Here is a 23,317-nt window from a genome sequence, read left to right as displayed (position 1 = left end):
GCATTTTTTCCAGGTTTCAGAATTGTCAGCCCTTTTACTTCGTACCATGTTTGGGGACAAGTGTTTAATTTTAAAAAGTCGTTGTAAAGCTGCAGTAAAAGTTGTTTAGCATTTAACGGCAAGTTTTTCAATAAAGCAAATTTGATATCATCGATTCCGGGAGCGTTGTTTTCTGCCAGGCATAAGGCAGATTCTAATTCTTCCATGCTAAATCTTCTGATCTTCTGATTCATCAACGGTGACAATATCGGGTTTCTTGTTAGGTGCAAATAGGGGACAAATTTTACTACTGAACTGTGTAATCCATTCCTCTGAATAGCTGTTCATGTTTTCCCTAGGAGATGAAGAGTTGCGCATTTTTTTGGCGATAGACCACAAAGACCGAAGAGAAGTATCCCTGTCGAATGATTCCACTAATTGTTTCCAATAGCCACGCTTTTTAGTTTTGAACAGCCTTTTTGATTCAGCCTCCACTTTTTTATAATTGAGAAAGTCCTCTGTTCTCCCTGAAGTTCTAAATTGTTTAAATGCGTTTGAACGTTTTGTCAACATTTTGGAACATTCCCAATCCCACCACATTGTAGGATTTCTACGAATATTACCAGTCAAAGGAATCGGCTTAGTTTGGTTATCTATTGCAGCATGTTTGATGTTATCAATTAGAACTTTGTGTAAAGCAAGAGGATCTTCAAAATGCCGGAGACTAGAGACGACCGTACTCAATTTTTGCCTATATCTATCCCAATCGATGTACTTGGTGAGATCGTAGTTCGTTGTAGAATTCAATTCGATTTCATTAGATTGAAGTGATACAATTATTGGCAAATGATCGCTTCCTGATGGGTCATCGATGACTTTCCATGAACAGTTCAAAGCTAATCTCGATGAACACAGTGACAAATCTAATCTACTGCATTGTTTATCAGGGCATGCAATTCTAGTTATCTCACCGGTATTCAAAATGGCAAGATTGAATTCATCAGTCAGTTCGTAGATATTTTTGGCCCTGCAGTCGTCTACAAGTTCACCCCACGCACATCCTTTAGAATTAAAATCTCCTAAGAGCATCAAAGGCGGAGGAAGAGAGTCTACGATATGCTTAAGGTCGTTATATCTAAGGTTAATATTGGGAGGAATGTAGATTGACGCAATGGTTAGTGAAAACGGTTTCAGTTTGACCGTGGCAGCAACTATTTCAATTGGAGATGTTTGTTCAATTTCGATCCTTTTAAATTCAATCCCGTGTTTGAATCCCAACAAGACACCTCCATAGGGTTGATCTCTATCGCTTCTGATTATATTGAACTGGGGAACATAGAAATTTTTTTCCACTGTTAGCCATGTTTCCGATATGGCAAACACTTGAACTTGATTGTGGTTGATTAGAGATCTGAAATTAGCTATCTTGGGGAGAATACTATGCGCGTTCCATTGAAGCAGGCATATTTGATTAGGAGTGTCGTTAGGCATCATTTGCAGCAATGAACGCAAGGAGGGGCACGTGAACGATGATCTTTTCCCAGATTAAACTGAACAGGGGCATCATGCTTTCTACGACAGACATCCACGTGTTGGAAACACGCAGTACGGAGCACATCATACGAATCAACTGTGGTATCGACAATTTGGATTGATCAGAGCGAGTGTCGTTAGGTCTCTTCTGAAATGTTGGGAGAGAGGGGAACTGTGATTTATCATGAATGTTGAAGCTAGCATTGAGGGGTTGTTTCGGTTCTTGCTGGGAGAGTCTGTAGAATTGCTGAGATTTACTCTGGTTAAACTTGCTCTGAGTGAAACTCGTCGAGGGTAATCGATCTGATGGAGGATTGACATGGGGAGACTGACTAAGTGAGGGTGGGTTATCGGGTAATTTCTTCGTGGTAGCGGTCTTTTTCTTTCTTTTCGGGAAGACATAGGTGTAACTGCAATTACCGTTCTCATCGGGATCTTCAGGGAGGTCTGCAAGAGGTGAAAACGCATTTTCGAGGGCCACTGCTTCTTCGTCGGCGTTTGATAGTAACTCAGCGAATGAGAGCCTAGATTTCTCGAGCAGTTTTCGTCTAGTCATTGTCACGTGATCTACATATGATGGGCAACTCTTTGGGGAAAGATCGTGTTCTGCATTGCAGCGGATACACAAAGGAGATACGAAGGTACATGTGGATTCATCATGGAGCTCTGCACACTTGCCACATCGTGCTTTATTATCGCACATTTTGGCTGAGTGACCGTACCGCTTACAGTTTGTGCATAGCAAGACTTTGGGTACATACAAGCGAACTGGGATCAATGCCAGATCAATTTCCAGGTAATCGGGGAGCGCTGTTCCGTCGAATGTTATGCGAAAAGAGTGGCTTGGGTCATAGACGATATTCTCTCCTTCTTTGCGAGAGGCGACCAGCTGTACAACCTCCAGAATACTCACTGAGGGGGCATTGGGATTTCGGAACTTGCCGACGCCATTTTCAAAAAATGTGTTGTGCATCTAATGAAGAGTCATCGATGACGCCGTCTATCTCTACCTGCTCACTTGGGATGTAGACCCTGTACTGTTTGAAAAGCTTATTCTTTACGATATCATTAGCGTCGTTGCGATCTGATACTACTACGCGAATTTTCTTCAGGGTGACTTTACGGATTTGCTGGATCGAACGGTAATGCTTGTGGAGATCGTTAGAGATAGTCGTAGTATCTAACGGTTTTTCAACTTGGCGAAAAAAAACAACGAAAGGAGGCTTGGCTGTGGCGGGGTATGCTCTGGATCTCGGTGAGTTTTCTGGAGATGTCATGTCAGGAGGTTCTTTAACGTCACCGTTCATGACCGCAACGTCCGTGCGGCCACCGGCACCGGTTATTGTCACACTAGAGATTCAGTAGGAAGCGAACAATGGTACTTATCCTGATAAAAGATCGTCCAACGGAGGGAACAATAGGCCGTACTCACAATACCACTATCGAACACTGTTCTGCTAACACGACCGTTCTCGTTCAAAGCTAAACGTGGAATGTTTTCTCAAATTATTACTCCAATGAATTATATAAAAGGTATTCTACAAAGGTTTTCTTCTAAGATTAATTTAAGTGCTTTTTTGAAATTTTCTAAAAGAATTTTTTTTTTCCAATTATTTCCTTCAAAATTTTTTAAAATATTTCAGCAAAAATATCTCCAAGATTTTTTTTTAATTTCTTTGGTAGTTGCTCCAAAAATTACTCTAAATATTTTTTTAAGAATATTTACAAAGATAAGCCAGAGAAATCCATTTCCTCTCTGAGAATTCCTGTATGATTTCTTCAAATATTTTATCAATGATTTCTCCGAGAACTTCTCAAATGGATTACACAGCGCAACATTTTTTTGTCTCAAGAGCAAACTTATGTGTCTCTGACAAAATTTGGGTCGCTGAATCCGAATCTGAGCTCAGATTTGCTCCAGCACGTCACAATTTTGAGCTATACCTCAATTTATAGGGCAAAATATGCGATGTTGGGCTTTTTTGACTGCAAGCCATTAAGCATGGAAATATTTTATTTTAAGCAATCAAAAGTTTAATTGGTCAATTAACATCTAAATTAACGACTCATACAAAATATTTAGTTTTACCTGTTCGCATTTTTCTTTGAAGGTGCCTCAAAGAATTTATCCAGAAATTGTTTCAAGTATTCCTCAGGAATTTTCTTAAAGGTTTTTGGCAAACATTCTTCCAGGTCTTCACTAAGTTTTCTCATAGCAATTTCATGAAGTATTTTCAAATATTACCTCAGGTATTTCTTGAAAGATTGCAGAGAAGATTTTTTCGAACTTTTCACATATATTTCCTTGAATTGTTTGGGAATTCCTCCATGTTTTTTTTATTAATATTCGTCCATTGGTATCTCCAAATATACTCTCTGGAATTTTTCAAGTACTCCTCCATAATACCTTAAAAGGAGTCCCCCAGGATGTCTTCCAATGTTTATTTTCCAAAAATGTTGCTTGAATTTCTTAATTGAGTCCTCCAAATTTCATCCTTAAATAATCTTTCAAGAATTTATCAAAATAATCGTCCACAAGTTAATCCAAGGATTACTACATATGTATACACTTTATTTGATTCCGTAGAGATGTCTCTCATGAATTCTTCAAAGGAGTTCTGCAGGAGTTCTTTTCATGAATTCAAGAGTTGGTTAAGAAATGTTTGGGATTCTCTAGTGATTTCTCCATTCATTCAAACAAGTATTATTTCGGAGAATTTTCCAAGAATTTCTCCAAAAATGGTTGCAAGAATCTCATAAAATATATCTTCATCATCAATTCCTTCAAGGACTTTACCACGAGTTTCATGAAGCACACATACAGGAATTCTTCAAGTATTATTTGTTAGCAATTTTCCATATATTCGTTTGAAGATTTCTCTCCCCAAGAATTGCTCCATGAATTTCTTCAAATATTTTTTTCAGGAATTCCTTCAAGGAATCTCCCACGAATTCCCACGGACTAAGGACTTCTAAGGAAGTTCTTCCATTTTTTTCAAAGAATTTTCCAGAAATTTCTAGTATGTCTTCAGATTTTTGGTCAGGAAGTTTTTTAGTTATTCGTTCAAATTTTTTACATGGTATCTTCCAGAAATTCATGCAAAGATTTTTTTCAAAATTCTCTCAGAGCAATGTTTTTGGGTACCTTAAAAATTTCTTCAAGGATTTTTTTCAAGAATTCCTTCCGGAATTCTCGCAGGAATTTCTTAAGGCGAAAGTGGAAGCATTTTCTCATTTTTTTGGTTTTTGATTTTTTATAAAATAACGAAGCAATATTTTCAAAATCGGTTTCGTGCACATGTAGAGGATGGATCAAGGTATTTTCTGATTTTTTTTGTGGCGGAAAAAGTTTTCAATTTTTGCAGAAACAATTATTTTATGAAATTTTATTCAAAAATGGTTTCTGCGTAAACGAAAAACATTTTCCACCACGAAAAAACAAAAATCAGGAGATACCTTGTTCCATATTCAACATAACAACGTTATTTTATAAAAAAAAATCAAAACCCAAAAAGTGAGGAAATGGATCCAGTTTCGCCTTAACCTTTCAGGACGCGCGCCATTAAGCAGCTAAAACTGCACCGCGCTCGCGCTATATACGAAGAGCGAGCTTTTCTGATAGTGTTGTACTTTTTACAACGGCGCGCGTCCTGAAGGGTTAAGCAGTTGCTTTAAGATTTCTACGGAGAATTTCTCAAAGGATACTTTCTGGGACTCCATCGAAGAGTCTTCCAAGAATTTCTCCAGGGTTTTATTCCAAAGAATTCTACAAATATCCTCCAGGAGTTTCTATAGGCATTGCCGGTATTGATTGGGTGACACAATGTCGAAAGACAAAACGTCGAATCTCAATTCCAACCTACGAATTCCATAATGAGTTTGTCTCAAAATATCGTCGAAAAGAATATTCAGTATTTTCTAGTAAAAAATCTTCAGAAATTAATCAAAGGATTCCCCCAGCGAAATTTCCTTGGATTTCCATAGGAATTCTTCATTTCTCCAGGAATTGTTCCAACAACTCCTCCAATTATATCTTCACATGTTCTTTCATCTCGTGTTCCTCCAAAAGGTTGGTCCAGGAATTCTTTCAAAAGCTTTGCAGGATATTTTTTTCCAAGATTTCTTTCACGAACGTATTTAAATAATTTTTCAAAACAACCAGGTATTGCTTTACAAAGTTCCATTAGAACTTCGAAAGTAAAATTGAACAAATTAAAGCCAACTTCTGAGAATACAGACAAAGAAAACCATCAGAATATTGAAAAAAAAAAACTCATAAACACAGGAAAGTTTTTAAAGAAAGATACTTAATAAAATTTTTTGGGCTGCAAAACGGTGAGTCGATAAGGAGAGCGTCCAACATATCTCTGTTCCTCACAAGTTCCTACCTCATGCTTCCACGGGTCAAACGATGATAAAGACCACCAGCTAAGAGTTGTGTGCTTAGCTCAAAGTGCAGCCTGGGCACTGTTGTCCTTCTGACTTCAGCTAGATCGAGGAGGTACGTCCCGAGCGTCTGTTCACCAAGGAGGAGCGGCTCAAACAGCGCCTGTTCTGGCATCCAGCCTGTCGAAGCCTTTCAACACTACGAAAAATGAAGTAAGAAATAGAATATGCCAACGATACTCTCGGAAACCGACCCGGAAACGAAATAAGGACTACGATTGGAAATTCGGTACCTGGAACGTCAGGACCTTAAATGAACCTGGGCGAGTGAGCCTTTTGGCTCGTGAATTGCAGAAAGTTGCTGTGTGTGTGGCTGCTATACAGGAAGTGCGATGGCCCAAAACTGGTGAACGTGAATTCAGGGCGTTGGATCCCGTCGCCAACACATCGTTCAAATATAACATCTACCACAGCGGCAGCGATAAGGCAGAACATGGGGTCGGATTCATAGTGATCGGGAAACAGATGAAGCGAGTTATGAGGTGTAAGCCGATCAACGAGCGGATCTGCGTATTGAGGATCCGGAGCAAATTCTTTAACTACGGCCTGATCAATGTCTATGCGCCGACAAACGAGAAAACCGATGATGTGAAGGATGCGTTTTATGAATGTCTTGACAAGACCTATGGAGAATGCCCAAAACACGACGTTAAGATTGTCATCGGTGACGCCAATGCACAGGTCGGAAGAGAGGACTTTTTCCGTCCAATCATCGGTACGGAGAGCCTTCACTCCGTCACTAATGACAACGGCCTTAGTTTAGTCAACTTTGCTGCCGCCAGGGGGATGGCCATTAGTAGCACCTATTTTGCACGAAAGGATATCCGCAAGCTCACCTGGAGACACCCAAACGGCGAGACTTGCAACCAAATCGACCATGTGCTGGTAGATGGCCGACATTTCTCGGACGTAATTGATGTTAGAACTGTTCGAGGTCCCAACATCGACTCAGATCACTATCTCGTAGTTAGTAAGATTCGAGCTCGGTTATCAACCGTGTCGGACTCTAGGAACCGGCGATCGATGCGTTTCAACATCCAGCGGTTTTCAGTAGACGGTACGGTAGCTGACTATCACCAGAAGCTGGACGAGCGGGTTTGTGAGATCAACGAGAGCGATAATCTCAACACTCTGTGGGAGTCTATCAACGGAGCGATGAGTACAGCAGCGCGGGAGGTGATAGGTACTGCTCAAAGACGACCTAGAAACGGGTGGTTCGACGAGGAGTGCCAGAGAGTAACGGACGAGAAGAATGTTGCCAGAAGCTGGATGTTGGTGTCGGGGACACGGCAGAGCAGGGAGCGATATAGGGAAGCAAGAGCAGCCGAAAAACGAATCCACCGCAAAAAGAAAAAAAAAAGCACGAGGAAAATGTTATTGCTCAGGCGCAAGAGAGTATGGAACAGAATGATATGCGGAGATTTGACGAAACTGTCAATGGCGTGCGGAGAAAAACGGCGCCTTCTCCCGTCATGTAAAACGACCGTTATGGAAGCTTGCTGACAGACAAGACAATGGTGGCTGCCAGGTGCAGAGAGCACTTCGAGGTATTGTTGAATGGTGGGAGTGCGACGGACAGAATTCGAATCAACGACGACGGACAAGCTGTGGAACCTCCAACGCTAGACGAGGTCAAGACAGCAATTAGGGGACTGAAGAACAACAAGGCTGCTGGGAAGGACGAACTCCCGGCCGAGCTTCTCAAGCACGGTAGTGAGCAGCATCAACTCTTACACCGTTATATTGAAGATATGGGAGGAGGAAGAACTGCCTGCTAGTTGGTTGGATGGTCTCATTTTTTTTTACCTGTATTAACGAGATTTTTAGCCCTAGGCTAGTTCATCTCGGGACCCACGCTTCACTTCCCTTCCGAAGGAAGAACTCACATTTTGTGAGTTGGTCGGGAGAGGGATTCGATCCCAGGTCCTCGGCGTGATAGTCAAGTGTTCTAACCATCACACCAGGTCCGCTCCCCAAATGGTCTCATTTGCCCTCTTTTCAAGAAGGGGCATCGACTGGAGTGCGCGAATTACAGAGGAATAACACTCCTCAATTCAGCGTACAAAATTTTGTCCGGAGTTCTGTTCCACAGGCTGAGGCCGATTGAGGAGTTCTTCGTCGGTGAATATCAGGCAGGATTTCGTGAGGGCCGATCAACGTCGGACCAGATGTTCACCCTGCGGCAGGTTCTCGATAAATTTCGGGAGTACAACTTGCGCACCCATCATCTGTTTTTTGATTTCAAGGCGGCGTACGATTTAGTGAAGAGAAACGAGTTATGGCAGATTATGATCGAACATGGTTTTCCGGCGAAGCTGATAAGACTGATTCGTGCGACGCTTGATGGATCGAAATAAAGTGTACGGGTTGCGAATGAAATTTCGTCATCGTACGTAACCTTTGACGGACTGAAGCAGGGCGATGCTCTTTCGAACTTACTGTTCAACATAGCACTGGAAGGAGCGATAAGGAGAGCTGGTGTGCACAGGAGCGGAACCATTGTCACGAAGTCGCATATGCTCCTGGGCTTCGCGGACGATATCGACATCATCGGAATCGACCGTCGGGCCGTGGAAGAGGCGTTCGTACCTTTTAAGAGGGAGACTGCGAGGATTGGACTTACGACCAACACCACAAATACTAAGTACATTATTGCTGGTGTTCAACGTCGGTCCGGCCGTGGTAGTGGTGACGGCCAGTAAGTCTGAAGTTGTGGATGAATTTGTTTATATTGGTACTCTAGTGACGTGCGATAATGATGTTACCCGCGAGGTGAAAAAACGGATTGCGGCTGCAAATCGGGCCTTTTTCGGTCTGCGAAACCAGCTGAGGTCCCGTAGGCTGCAAACGAAGACAAAACTCGCGTTGTACAAGTCTCTGATTTTCCCGGTCGCTTTATACGGTCATGTAACGTGGACGTTAAAAGAAGTTGATCGGAGAGCCTTTGGAGTCTTTGAACGTAAAGTGCTGCGAACAATACTCGGCGGTAAACTGGAGGACGGCTTCTGGCGGCGTCGCATGAACTACGAATTGTACCAGGTATATAAAGAGGTGGATATAGGGAAGCGAATACAACACGGCAAGCTGCGGTGGGCTGGACACGTAGCTCGTACGCCGGAGGAACGACAAGCTAAAATTATATTCAGCAGAGAACCAGGAAGGGGTCGTCGACTTCGTGGAAGGCCGCGCACACGTTGGCTTTTTGCAGTAGAGGAGGACCTAAGGACTTTAACCGTTCAAGGCGACTGGAAGCGATTGGCCCACTGCCGTAATTCTGCAAAGTGTCGTAAGCGCCATTCAAAATGTCGACATTTTTTGGTATATTTTCTATAATATCTTATGTAAAAATAACACTGTGGTATTCCTGCTGTATTAGAATGCAAGATCTAGTCGTAATTTATCATCTATGTATGGAAAGAAACTTAGAGGATGAACAAGAGTTTTATGCATAATAACCAAAAAATGGGACAAAACTATCAATGTCGCTTACGTCACTTTACAGAATTACGGCAGCCCAGGACCGAGGCCAGTGGAGGCGGATACTTCATTCGGCGTAGACTCACCGCTACGAGTTGTAGCCCATCAAGTATCAAGTATCAAGTAAGTACTTAAAGAAATTTATCTATTATCAAATCTAAATTTCTGGCTTGACATCTGATGATGTACATAGGGTATCGGGATGCTTCGTTGGCATAGTCCCCTCGTTCGGCCTATCTCAACGTTAACCAAAAACTCAAACAAACATGCATAACTGGATATCGAAAAGCTATGCGGCAAATAACTGTAAAATTTCGTTTCAATTGTAGCACTTTGGAGCATTAAAATTGAATGAAAATGTCTCTTTGTTTATCTTTTGTAGACGCCATGATTCTTCGGCTTTTTTTTTCTCTGTTCGGAACATAAACCACTGCGACCAATATTTGATCTATTGTGGTATATCCCGTGTCATTTGTATAGTGCATGTCGTATTACTTTATCACCATTGAGAAGTTATAAAGTATTCGGTTTTATTACAGTAGTCATTTTCAACTTGATCGCAAGGGAGGATTCTGATTGATAGGTTCCGTTTTGAACACGCCTAAAACCTATCACATTCAACAAGGTGTAAAATGTAATAAGGACCAAAGTGTTTTCCTTTGATTACTAAGTTATGCTGTTCCACTAGTTGGAAGCAGTTAGAACTAGGGTTCGGTTTGGTAGATCTTTCACCGCAACGCAACCCAAAAAGGCGATCTACCCACGCTACGGGCTCCGTTAAAGATCGAGCATATTTTAAACCCCCTCAACCATTCATCCCTCAGCACGGGTCGCCTGACACCTTGGATTGGGGTTACCTGTTTGGTGGACTTTTACCACCGGAACAGGTGGTCCGTAGTGCTATTCTAAGCCGGCAGCTACACGGTCAATTCTTCGGCTTAGTGGGTAGTCTATACACATGATCATAAATGGCATGAATCTGGAACATTTTGAACTGACTTTTCAATAACTGAACATTTGATGCGACGGTCAAAGACTCTATTTTGAACTTGTATATTTGTTTTCAACGAATAATAAATATTTTACAATTTGAATGTGGGCCGAATATTGAGGACATTTTTTTCACTATGTACCCAAATCTTGGCCCATCACTAAAGTGACGTCAACAACATTGCTTGCGTTAGAACCAGAAAGAACGAACAGGAAGAGAGATTTTGTGTACGGTGAGTGTAAAAATATAGCACAATAATAGGGTTGCGTTGTTACCGTTAATAAATTAAGAAAGAACTTTAGTTTAAGTAATTCATTTACAGTTTTTTGAAAATTTGGCTCCGAAAATGTAATTTACAAGTAAGATTGGTGAACAAACAGAGATAATACTTCAGCAGAAATATTGAAAAAATGAGATAATAAGTGGTTCTAGTGCATGGAAAGCAATAGGCCAACGTTGTATCCACTAATAGGCCAATTTTTGTACCATAGACCAACGTTGCATACCATCGCATCGAATCTTTTCAACTTAATAAAGTAAATTCTTGAATATTAACGTTAGTTTACTTCCAATTGGTGAAACAAGAATTGCCTAGAGTGTGTAATAGGATCAACATATTATTTCTAGTGCTTTTAATTCATGAGTTATGGTCAAAATTGTCAAGACGGTTTGCAAATTAGGCCAAGGAATGGTACATATACCCTATATGGAATGGTTGAAGAGACCTGATCTAGATCCACCCACTTCAAGAAAACTCATCCGTCTTATTTCACGTTGCATGTGAACGAAATATTTCCACTAATGAAGAGACCGTCCGAAAAGGTTATCCGCCTTATGTTTGGATTATACAGAGACGTAAGGAGGGTTTCACGTTCCACGCTCCTCATCCGAATATTACCATAATTATGGTGATTCATTTCATCTGCCTAATGCTAATGCTTGCCCTTCTTATTGTTAGAGGATTATACCGTTGTAGCGTTGCTGCCATGTGAAAACTCCCCCGCTACTTACCTACGATCCTAAGCTCGATGAATATCGACTGTGGCGGATGGGTGGAAATTTGGCACTCGTACAGTCCTTCGTCTTCCCTCCGGGCGTTCTTTATCCGTAGCGCCCAGTTCCCCAAGTGGCGGGTGTGCTCCACCAGGAACCGATCGTCGCTGCTGTACGTGGACAGGCCGACCGTCAGCAGCTGGTAGTCTTTCCGCCGGAACCACGATACCTGTATGCGATGCGGCGAAGGGAAGAGAACAAATTCAAGAAACAACACGGAAAAAGAATGAGAGACATTTGTCTTGCGAGTGGGGCGGTGGGCGGTTTTCGGTTAGTGATGCGTAGGTACTGGAGGGTGGGAGGGGCGGTCATGGCCGGTCTGGCCGCCCAGGCTGCTAATTGCGGTAAGTTTCGGCCGTGAACGGATCATTAACAAAACGATAAACCACGGAATTAATTAGGCAACCAAGGTAAATGCGGGATAATGGAAACTCTATTGGAAGATGAAAGAGAGGGGGGTTTTAATGTTTAATTTGAAGGATGATTAGAGCTGTGGGAAATCAAACGATGATTAAAGGTTTGACTTGTCAGATTTCAATATAAGAGCTTATTTAAATCATATGCCTAATTTTGCTATTACACTGTAAACGCTATTTGGTGTAGGTAGATGGTGTATGTTACCATTTATTGTTGTTCGTAGTTTTAACTACGTAGCAGTTCTGATGTCAATATACAATGATGATAAGGTACACCGGGGCAAGTTGAAACGGGTGGGGCAAGATGAAACACGAAGTTTTGAAATAGATTTCAATACAATTTGGAAATTTTTCTTTCGCCAAAAGATTGTTTGAATCAAAAATTATGTGTTATGGCATACAAGCTGTTCACCATCATTGGATAACATCATGTTATCCCGCTGTTTCATCTTGCCCCACCCGTTTCAACTTGCCCCGGTGTACCTTACACTTAAAGATGAACCTTTTTCTAGAATATTCGTATTTATTGCATTACAGAACCGTGAAAATCACTCGAAAATATCTCGTCCAAGAAGCGTGGAAATATGCATCCGGTTTTCGACAGTTTCCGCTGCAAAATGCCTACCTACAGACCGACGACGACCACCAGCCGGCAACCTCATCGCAATGTCGGACTCACGGTAGTGGAAATTGGCCCCCACACTGAAAATGTTTTTAATTAATTTTCCTTTCGTCCGTGTTCCAGCGAACCCTTGTCTATGAAGAAGACGTTATCCGCACACGTCTACCGGTACATTTTTGATGTTCGCTCGCGTAGCCTGGAAATGCTTTAAATTCAACAACTTCCACTTGGTGAACCAACCGTGAACAGCTGCTGCCCAAAGCAAGGTGGCAGACGTCTTCAAGCTGTTGAAAATTAAATTCCGTGTACCAAAGGACCAGCGTTCGATGCCAAAAGACAAGTACTTTGATGGAGACCGGTGGTCACTTGTAAGTAACATTAGCTAAGCGAATTTATTGCTAATTGAATCCCGTTCCAGCAGCGCTGACCAAGATTGCCTTCTGGTCAATGGTCGAAGTGAGAACAAAGAGATCGCTGGCTGGTAATGAATTTCTTTTGAGCTCGCTTCCAATTTTGTTAATTTGCGTAGAATGATGAATGAAAGCAAATTGTTGCGCTTCGACAGCAGAAAACCAACAAAAAATGAAAGTGAATGGTCTGCAGGAGATGGGGGCGCATCTGTTGATGGAAATGTTTTCTTAGAACAGTACTCTGTTTGTTCCCTGTCACTCGAGTGTGAAGAGGGAAAGAAGGATGGAACCGTCTTGGTTTGATTGATTTGTGTGCTTGGATGCTGAGAACGTTGAAGGCGATTGGGAAAGACGCCGAAACTGATCGAATATTGATGATGCTAGCCAGCTGTTTAGGCCTGTGAAGTGTTTGATGATACAGTATCTCCCTTTTATGGAACTCACTTCAACTGCGTGGGTTTCGGTGACGTTTGGCTCGTCTCGACAGTTTCTATGTTGGCCGTTTAATAAATAATGGGTTATGCTATGTCTCATAAGACCTGTTGCAATCAGACGTTTCCATATTACTGAACTTGGACGCTGAAAGTGCCCAAGAACGTCCCATATCGAAGAATTACTGTAATGTTGTACGTGATTGTCTGGGAAGGTGTGATCTAGCTCAAAAAGGATACAATCTATCTTCAGCAGTGATGATTATGTCATTCAGAGCAGATAATGCATGGAATAATCCGTGAGTAGAGTAAAGTGGGGCAAAAGTTCGAGTGGGGCAAGAGTTTCTTTTCAAGTTTTTGAGCTCAATTCAAATTATTTCTTTCGGGTGTCAAGGTTGTTCGAAGCCTTTTTGAAAAAGAGTCTTTCACTTCAAAAATTATGAAAATTGATCAATATTTCGAAAAGTTATGACAAAATGTTGGTTTTTGATCAAAAAATTGTAATATGTGATGGTCCTTCCAACGCATGGAATGGAATTGTAATGAAATCGAATTCGATACTTTATTTTGGGGCGTAACTAGGTATATTTTGAAGATGCTTTAGCATGTATAACTTTTTGCAAAAAATATTGGAAATCATATTTTACCCATAGTGGGGCAAAAGTTCGAATTGTGGGGCAAGAGTTTGAGTCATGCAGCAACTTTATGTAAAAACCTAAAATTCTGCAAAATGTACATATTATCTCTAAAAATGATGGAATTAGTGAGAAAATTCGATCAAAGTTGAAAAAAAATGTTTTTTCATCTGAATTTGGCGGAAAACTACTAATTTTTGGTGTAGTAAATTTAACCCTAATTTGGGTAAAATCCAGATCGAACTTTAAAGTGTATTTCAGTTCCAACATCAAATATTAATTGGTATTAGGTATTCAGATTACCAAAGCGTCGAAATGGTGTGCTACGGTGAACGAAATTCCACAAACACTTAATTCGAACTTTTGCCCCAGTGGTGGGGCAAGAGTTCGAATTAGACACACATATACAAAAAGTGTTGTAACTCATAATTGAAAAGACATTTGGCGTAACTTTGTTCAGCAAATTTTTAGCTCATGAATGGTAGAATCATCACACGGTATTCATTTATTTTTATCTGCTTCGATTTCTCGAAAAAAGTTGAATTTTCAACTAAGGTCGAACTTTTGCCCCACCTTACTCTACATATGATTGATTTACCTGAATTCATGGCAGACAAAATCATCGGTAATTGTGTTTGACAATTTCATTACAAATGGGGATACGAAAATAACATGAAGGAAACATTACCTGTTTGCATAAATAAACTTTATGAGAGGATCCCATTGAGTTCCATTAGCCTCTGCCGAGCAACTCCTGTGCCCACCTTTACGTGGCACCGGCCGGCACCGGTGGCAAGCAGCCTTAGGAAAAATCGGGTTATCAATCCCGATTCGAACTTTGGCAGTAGGCTGACATGGACAGGGGGTTTACTTCTACATACTTGAGTGACTGTTCTCCAGTGGAAATGAATCACAACAGCGTCTGGTATAGCATTGGACAAATCTGTCTGAGACATCGATTTGTGTGAATCGATTCGAATCGGATCAACAGATTCACCGATTTAATCGAATGCTTTGAATCGATGTTTTCACATCGATTGGATTTTTTAAATATTACAGAACTTTAAAATAATTCGTTTGCTGCATGTAGTTCAAGTTCATGGTATGTTTAGTTTGTCTAAATAAATTCAATTTCAAAATTTAAGGTTACCCATCGAACAATTCGCAACTGTGATTCGAAAACGGATATTTAGGTATAACGTTGAGACAGAGTATTCTGAAAAAAAAAGAAGAGATCCTGATATTCCCCAGAACTGTGAGAATTATTCCCATATAGAACTGAGATTCCCGCAGACTGCTGAGAGAAGTTTTCCTAGAATCTTTAAGGAGACTCCTCTAAAAGTCTGAAAGGAGTTCCTCTAGAATTATAAGAGAGATTTCTTCAGAATGCTGAAAATGATTACACCAGAACCCTGAGTGACATTGTTTAGAAAAGAAAGCAAGACTCTTCCAGTATCTTGATAGAAATTCTCGCTGAATTCTGTTAAGGATTTCCCTAGAATCCTGAGAGACATTACGCCATATCTATGAGACGTATTGTCTCAAAGTCCCAAGAGGAATTCTCCCAGAATCATGTGATAGATTGTCTCGGAATCCTAAGAGAAGCTTCTCCTTGGCCCTTGGGATTCTCCCAAAATGTTCTAGAATCCAAAGATGGATTATCTCAGAATCTTGAATAGGATTATCCCAGAATCCTAAGATGAATTCTCTCAGAACCCTGAGAGGAATTCCAAGAGTGGTTCTTCCACATTCTTGAGATAAATTCATCTAGAATACTGAGAGAGATTCTCACAAAAAAGATTTTCGGAATTCTAAGATGATTTCCCAAGAAACTCAAAAGGATTCCTTCAGAATCCTGAAAAAAATTCCTTCAAAATTCTGCGCAGTATTGCCAAAAAAAAACCTGAGATATACTCTCGCAGAATTCTGGGAGATAGTATTCCTCCTAAATCCTGTATAGAATTCCTCCAGAATGCTTTTAAGTATTCTCCCAGAATACCTAAAATCCTGGGTAGAATCCTTTTGGATGCTGAGAATAATTCTGCCAGAATATCGAAAATTATTCCCCAGAATTCTACGAGTAGTTTCCCAATAATCCTGAGAGAGATCATATGAGGGGTTCCTCCAGATTCTTAAGAGAAATATATGTAGAAATCTAAGAAGCATTTTTCCAAAAATCTTATCTGATTCTTCCTGGAAGGAATTACGAAACCATCTAAATTGCACTTCCCCAGCATCTTAAGAAGGATTCTCTGGAATTCTGAGAGGTATTCCCACATAAAACAGAAAAATTACCGCAGATTCCTGAAAGACATTCCCCCAGAATCTTTGAATGGTCTCTTCTAAACTCCTGAAAGGGATTGTCCCAGAACTACTCTCAGAGTTGCTCAGATTCCTTTAGAATACTTTTAATTATTACACCAGAATCTCAAGAGAATCTTCCCTTAATCTTGTCAGGGATTGTCCCTGATTACTAAGAGAGACTCTCCCAGAACCCTGAAAGAAATTTCTGGGAAAAACTGCTCCAGATTATAGAAAACAGAATTCTACTAGGGTTCTCGTACAATACTGAGAAGGATTTCTTCCGAACCCTAAGAGGAATCACAAAATCTTTGCGAGAGATTCTCCAAAATCCTTTTTTCTCTAGAGAGTTCTGCCCAGAATCTCGTGAGAGATAATTCTAAAAAAACGTGCCCTAGAATCTTCAAAAAATTAGCTCCAGAATAACAAGGATTTTTCCAGAATCATAAGACATATTCCCCAGAATCTTGAGAGAAATTTCCCCAGAATCCCGACGTGGATTACCCCAGAAAGACGAATTTTCAGAGAATCTTGGGAAGAGTACCCGCAGGATACTAAGTGATATTCCCCAGAATCTTAAAAAGATCTAACGCAGAATCCGAAGAAGGATACCAATAGAATCCTGTGTGGAATTCCTCCAGAATCCTAAGAAATATTTCCTCAGAATTCTGAGATGAATTTCACCACAATTCTGAGAATTCTGAGTATGATTCTCCAAAAAGTCTGAGAGAAGTTCCTTTGAATGCTGAGAAAGATTTCCTCAGGGTTCTGAGTGAGATCCGAAGTGAGGGTCTACTCCAGTTTTTTGGAAAGGATTCTCTCGGAATATTTTATAGAAATTCTTCCAGAATTCTGAGGAATTTCCTCAGATTCCCGAGATTGATTCACTCTGAATCCTGTGACGGATTGCCTCAGAATTCTGAGAGAAGTTTTTGCTCAAGATTCTCCGAGGATTTCTAAAAATAATGTTCGGAATTCAGAGATGGACTGACCTAAGTTCCTGAGAAGGATGCGCTACACGGAGAAAATAATAAAGTTATGTCAATCATATTCCGGACGCGAACAAGCATATTTGTGCACTGACTTTTATATAATCCTTTTTTGAGATTGTATTACGCATGCAACGCCTAAATATTCCCACGCCTTCCGATATTCAAAGTCAATTCAACTGAAACAAAAATGCATTTTTTTCACCCCACATTCCCAACAGCTGCCCGGGGGATTTTAGATTCAATTTTCATCGTAGGGTCTACCTACCTCACGCGCGGTATATTGGAAGCAACGGGAAACATACCATTCGTTACTGACTTTGTTTTTATGACCCATCATCGTCCGGTGGTGGCCGGGTGCGATCGTGTTCGAACACGTTGGGCCTGGACCGGGGTAGTGCAGATTGTTACTACGCTTGGTGGGCCGACGACAAAGATGGGCAATAAACCCGAAAGAATGTTCTATTAATCGCGGTTGCACAAAGGTGACATTGGCTTGGGTTGAACCTAGGTGAACCTAAAAGGAACGTTTCGAAATCGAGGCACCGAATTGGCCGTCTATGGTCTCAGGTAGCCTGGATTGTTTTGCACCTGATTCGTTTTGAACTCAGGTAAACTTTAGCTGGAATGTTGCGAAATCAAGGCGCCGTATTGGCCGCCTATGGTTTCAGATAGCCTAGATTGTTTTTTTTGTCACAAGATTGAGGCGCCGAATTGGCCGCATGTGGTTTCGGGTAACCGCAATTGTTTTTGTTTGTCTCGAAAATCGATGCGCCGAATTGGCCGCGTAGCCGTGGTTGGTTTTTTTTTGTTTTCACTGGGTTCGCTTTGAACTCAGGTAAACCCTTGCTGGAATGTTCTGAAATCGACACCGTATTGGCCGCATAGGGCGCCTGGCTTGTTTGCACTGGATTTGTTTTGTCTTCAAGTAAACCGAACGAAAAGAATGTTGGAGTACAATTTCAACCAACATCCGTGGCCGGGACCCGGCTAGGGGTCATTGTGCGCAAGCAAGGTTACATTTGAATAACAAGGCGGTTGCTTTGTTTTGAAGAATTGGGTGCCAAGTCCGAAAAGATGATGGGGCTAAGAATGATAATAATGATGATAATGATGATGATGATGGTGATGATGATGACGATGATGACGATGAGGACGATGGTGAAGATGACGATATGACACGCCCAAGCATTGAAGATGCCCAAGTGAGGCGGGGCTAGACGATGTAGGCCTTCGGGTAAAGATTCTTAGTAGGGGTTTTGCGAACACGCCCAAGTCAGGCGTGGTTAGGAAATTAGGTTTTTTTTTATCAGAACTAGGATTTTTGGTAGGGCTTGGGATACGCCCAAGACACGGCTAGGCTTGGGATACGCCCAAGAGAAAAGAGATTTTTCAAGAAGAGAAAGATGTAAAACACGATGTGGACAAGTAGGAAAGGTAGAAGGTTTTGGGACGTTTTAGTATTTTTTTTAGGTTTTTTGGACACGCCCAAGATGGGTTGGGCAACGTTAGGAATTTTCGTGACTTCTTCGGGTATTGCTAGGAAATTCAGGCTATAAATACGGAGGTTTTGGCTTCAATCGGGGCAGTTGTTGAAGAACAGAGTAATCGAGGAAAGTTCGACGTTAGAGTCGTTGAAGAACGCAGTTGTTGAGTTCAAAGATAGTCAGTGAGACAGTGGGTCAGTTTCAACGCTAGAGTGTTCAATCTTGGTTCAGAAAAGACAATAGTTGTAAAAGTTCAGTTTTTCAACGTAAGAGTAAAAGTCCAGTTCGGTTCAGTTTTTTCAACTTCGGTGAAGAAATACAGAAAGGTGATATAAGAAAAAAAATTGAATCATTGTAATATAAGTTAAGTGATGGTTTGTGGTATTGCAATATAGATTATTAAAAAGATATCGTCGGACTGTTATGAATTAAAAGATATCACATTCCGTGTAGTGTTTAGTTGAGCCCCTGGACGGTACTGGGCGCTTCATATGGTGACAGCGAAAACTGTTCGCTAATCAGAACATTGGAACGCCAAATTTCTGACGGGAAGAAGAAATCAGTGCCGAGACTAAGTGCCACGTTGAACACTTAAAAGTTTGAACAATTGTGAAGAGATCGTGTGAACAGAGACTAATCAGTTAAGTGGAAAGCAGTGACAACATCGCAGAGAGCGGACGAAAGGGGAAATCTGACGGAATTTTCCTATCAGCAATGCTGCTACAATCGATATCAGTTATAATTGGGTGAGTAAACAATGAAAAAATTTATGTAAATGTCAATTTTGGGCGAACCGACGTCGACGACTAGAATCGATTTTGAAACACTGGAGGAAATCAAGGACTACATTTTTAAAGAATTTGAAAATTTAAATAAAAACAAAAATAGGCCAAGATCACGGCAAGGAATTTTTCTTAAAACAGAATTACTAAATGATGCATTTTTGAAATATGAAACAATAGTACAAAAATACGAAAATTTGAACGATACCAACACTTGGAATACCTTGACTGATAATTTGGAAATCGTCAGAAGGAAGTACGAAGAGTGTTTAAAAATTTTAAGCAAAACCAAACATACGGGAAAAACTACAAATAATCAACACTTGGAATCAGGAAAAGTTATCAACTTACGAAGCAGACGAGTTACAGTCTGTGAAGATTCATTTACTGAAAATTTTGATATTTCTACACTTAACGTTTCCATTTCTGAAACCGATTTATATTTTGGACCAATCAGAGATCCTAATATTTTGTCATCAACTTTATATAACGCTGACTATAGCGACGAAGAATCTAAAGTCGAATTAATTAAAAGTTTACACGAGTTTAGTACTAAATTTGATTCAACCTACAAATCCTTTTTTAACAAAATGGCATACGTTTTTCCAACCGAAAAAGCAATTCAGGTAATCCCTGAATTTCGCGGTGCAGCAGCAGAGTTAGATGCTTTCATTTACCAAATTAAGCATTTTGCAGAAATAATAGAAAAGTTAGGTGAAAATGATGCAGCTAAAGAGGCAGAAACGGAACTTATTCATGTTGTACTGTCAAAATTGAAAGGTCCAGCAGCAATAAAATTCAAAAATATTCTTGCTGACACTTGGGAGGATGTCAGAGATAATCTTCGGAAGGAATTTGGAAGTAGCTTCAAATTAGAGGAATTATTTCAAAAAATCGAAACACTTGAACAAGGTCAACAGGAAACATTTCAGAGTTACAAAGATCGAGTTCTTCAATTTAAAAAGCATATTGAAGAATACGAGAAAGAGAACTTTAAAGATCAAACATTTGAATCTTATGCTCAAAGAAGTCTTAGAATTCACTTTTTAGCAGGTTTGAAAAACAGGAGTCTGAAGAATTTGGCAAAAACTAAAAAAGACGAATCATTAGAAGATTTAATCGATTATTTGGAAGAAGAATGCATCGATGTAGAACAAATTGAACAAATCGAACGAAGGTTGCAGGATTCACATATCGCAGAATCCCAAAGATTACGAAATAAAGATCAAAATTTCCGACCTCCCCGAAGAAACTTTGATAATAGGAATAAGGATTATGATCCAAGTCCAAGGAATTATCAAAGAAGGTTCGAAAATAACAGAAATCAAGGATTTCAAGAAGATTTTAATAATGACTATCGGAGGAATTTTAATAGAGGAACACAGGGACCACAAGGCGGTTTCCGCAATGAGTATCGAAGGAACGACTACAGCAGAGGACAGAACGACTATAGAAACTTCAACAGAAGTAATAGTGACAACTATCCAAGAAATGACAGGAATCGATACGAAGATTCATACAGAGACGATAGAAATCGATTGAACAATAACACTCAATACAGATATGAGAGAGACCATTATGACAACTGTCAACACAATCGAAATGACAATCAAAATACTCGAAATGAATATCAAAACACTCGTAGAGATTTTAACAGAAACGAACCCCCACGACAAGAGAACAGAGGCAGAAATGACTATTATCAAAATTCAAACCAGAAAGTTGGAAGATTCGACCACCCTCGCGAAAACAACTGGAACAACCGGAACTTTGGTAACAACCAGGAACGAAAAAACTAGAGCATGGGGGTTTGGATAGGAAAAAGATAGACGAATCCCATTGTTTTTACATAAATACACATGCTGACGATAGCAATGAAAATCCACGAAAGTTTTCCAATAGCCCAATGTATGGAGGGTTTTCTACAGGATTTTATTGGAAATTATCAACATGGGAAAATGTTGATTATATTGGAAAATATTACCTTGATACTAGCATTAACGAAAACTTGATTCATAAAAGCGTAGCGTTAAAAGTTGGAGCAACAAAGATTGTTCCACAAGACAAACAAGGAAATGATAGAATAAGTATGGGTTTTCAGTCGTTAGGAACTATATGGATACACTTAGCAATAGGAGAATTAAGCTTACCAATAAAGTGTTATGTAGTGGATACATTGGAAGTTCCCGCCAAAGTTGGGTACAAATTTGTAAAGGAACATGTTGACTCGATACATAAAAACTTTGAAGAGACAACGTTTAAATTGGAAAGAACGAGAAAATACAATGTTGCATACGATTTAGTTAGCAGAGATCTACTGGAATATTGCAACAAACACAAGTACGAAAAAGACATTGCAGTAATTTTAGATCAAATGAACGATGATTATGAGTTTGAAAGCGATACTGATTCAAACTCATCTGTTATAACAGAATCTGAGCAATCTGCAGGTTTAATATATTTGTCAAAAGACAACGAAAGGGTTACAGATGAATCTGGTAGACTTGAAATATTTGAAACACCACAAATACCTCTTTGGAACCCACATATGGATGGTCTAGAAAATATTGATTTTAGCCGAGATGAGAAAGACGAATACCTAAAAGTCTACTCATTTGAAGATTTTTCTAGAAACTTTGCAAAATATGATCCAGAAAAAGTAAAATTCAGCGATAAAATACTTCAGAAACATGAGGTAGATGGGACATTCGTGATAGCTAACAGCCGGTCTGTCTATAAAGAATTGAACGATTTGGTAGATCTCCCATACGGATTGAAACAGCACTTGAATGGCAGAATATTTTCTATTCCACAAGAAAAACTGTGGGGACTGATAATGAACGGTACGAGAAAATCAGAGCACGATTCAGAAGTACTCAGAGAAGGATTAATCGATGGATTTCACAATTGCCCAGAGTTTGTTCTCTCGGCCAAAACTATTCAAATTGTCTCATACAGAAAATTAATGGATATATTGGGATTGAATATACTGAGATACATAGCTTATAAATTCAACAAAACTCTCATACTGTATGCTCCAGATGAAGAAAATAATGGTGGCTATTTTTATGATGAAAAATTAGATAAATATAACAAGGAATTAGGTATGGTATTTCTTGCACAGCCAAATTCAGAACCACCTGCAAAAGGGGATAATAGTACCGCCGATAACGTATCAAGTCCACAAACGTTTTCGGAACAGATGGTTTTTACCAATGACAAATTTTTCGTTGAACTACCAACAGCAAATAGCTGTAAGAACAAAATAAAGTTTTTGATTGACACAGGTTCGTCGATAAATTTGCTAAACTATGATCTACTAGATTATGCGGGGATAAAATCCTATGATGCATCAGAAACTATAACCCTGGTTGGAATTGAAAATGGTAGTAAAGCAACACTGGGAGCTGCGAAACTAGAATTACTAATTCAAGATGGGAAATTCCCAGCTACATTTCACTTAGTAAAGGACCTAATAGTTCCTGGAATTATTGGGATTGAATTCCTGTGTCAACATGTTGCGACAATAAATGAAGGTTTTAAGTCCATAACTTTTAACCGAAATAAAAATGACAGTTTTGCGTTAACTCACAAAACATCAACAAATAAATATGTTCACACGATTAATACAGTGCGACATCGAGAAGACTCATTTAGTCGATGTGAAGAAATTTACTATGATTATGACGAAGGAAATTCGGTCAAGTCAGAAGATCTGGGAAAAGAAGATGAAAAACGAATGCTCAATTTAGATGCTGATACCGA

The 23,317-nt window shown here is 40.0% G+C and overlaps 1 protein-coding gene across 1 annotated transcript in view; it reads right to left on the bottom strand.

Annotated features, from left to right (window-relative positions):
• LOC109404744 (igLON family member 5-like) overlaps nucleotides 1–23,317 on the bottom strand; it is a 289,833-nt gene that overhangs the window by 84,612 nt on the left and 181,904 nt on the right. The window contains exon 3 of the mRNA XM_029870292.2: nucleotides 11,438–11,648. Within this exon, the coding sequence (XP_029726152.1) occupies nucleotides 11,438–11,648 (211 nt within the window). The remainder of the gene's footprint in view (nucleotides 1–11,437; nucleotides 11,649–23,317) is intronic.

This window comes from Aedes albopictus, chromosome 2, assembly GCF_035046485.1.
Source record: "Aedes albopictus strain Foshan chromosome 2, AalbF5, whole genome shotgun sequence".
In the NCBI taxonomy this organism is placed as follows: Eukaryota; Metazoa; Arthropoda; class Insecta; order Diptera; family Culicidae; genus Aedes; species Aedes albopictus.
This window is presented reverse-complemented; position numbering and strand designations above follow the sequence as displayed.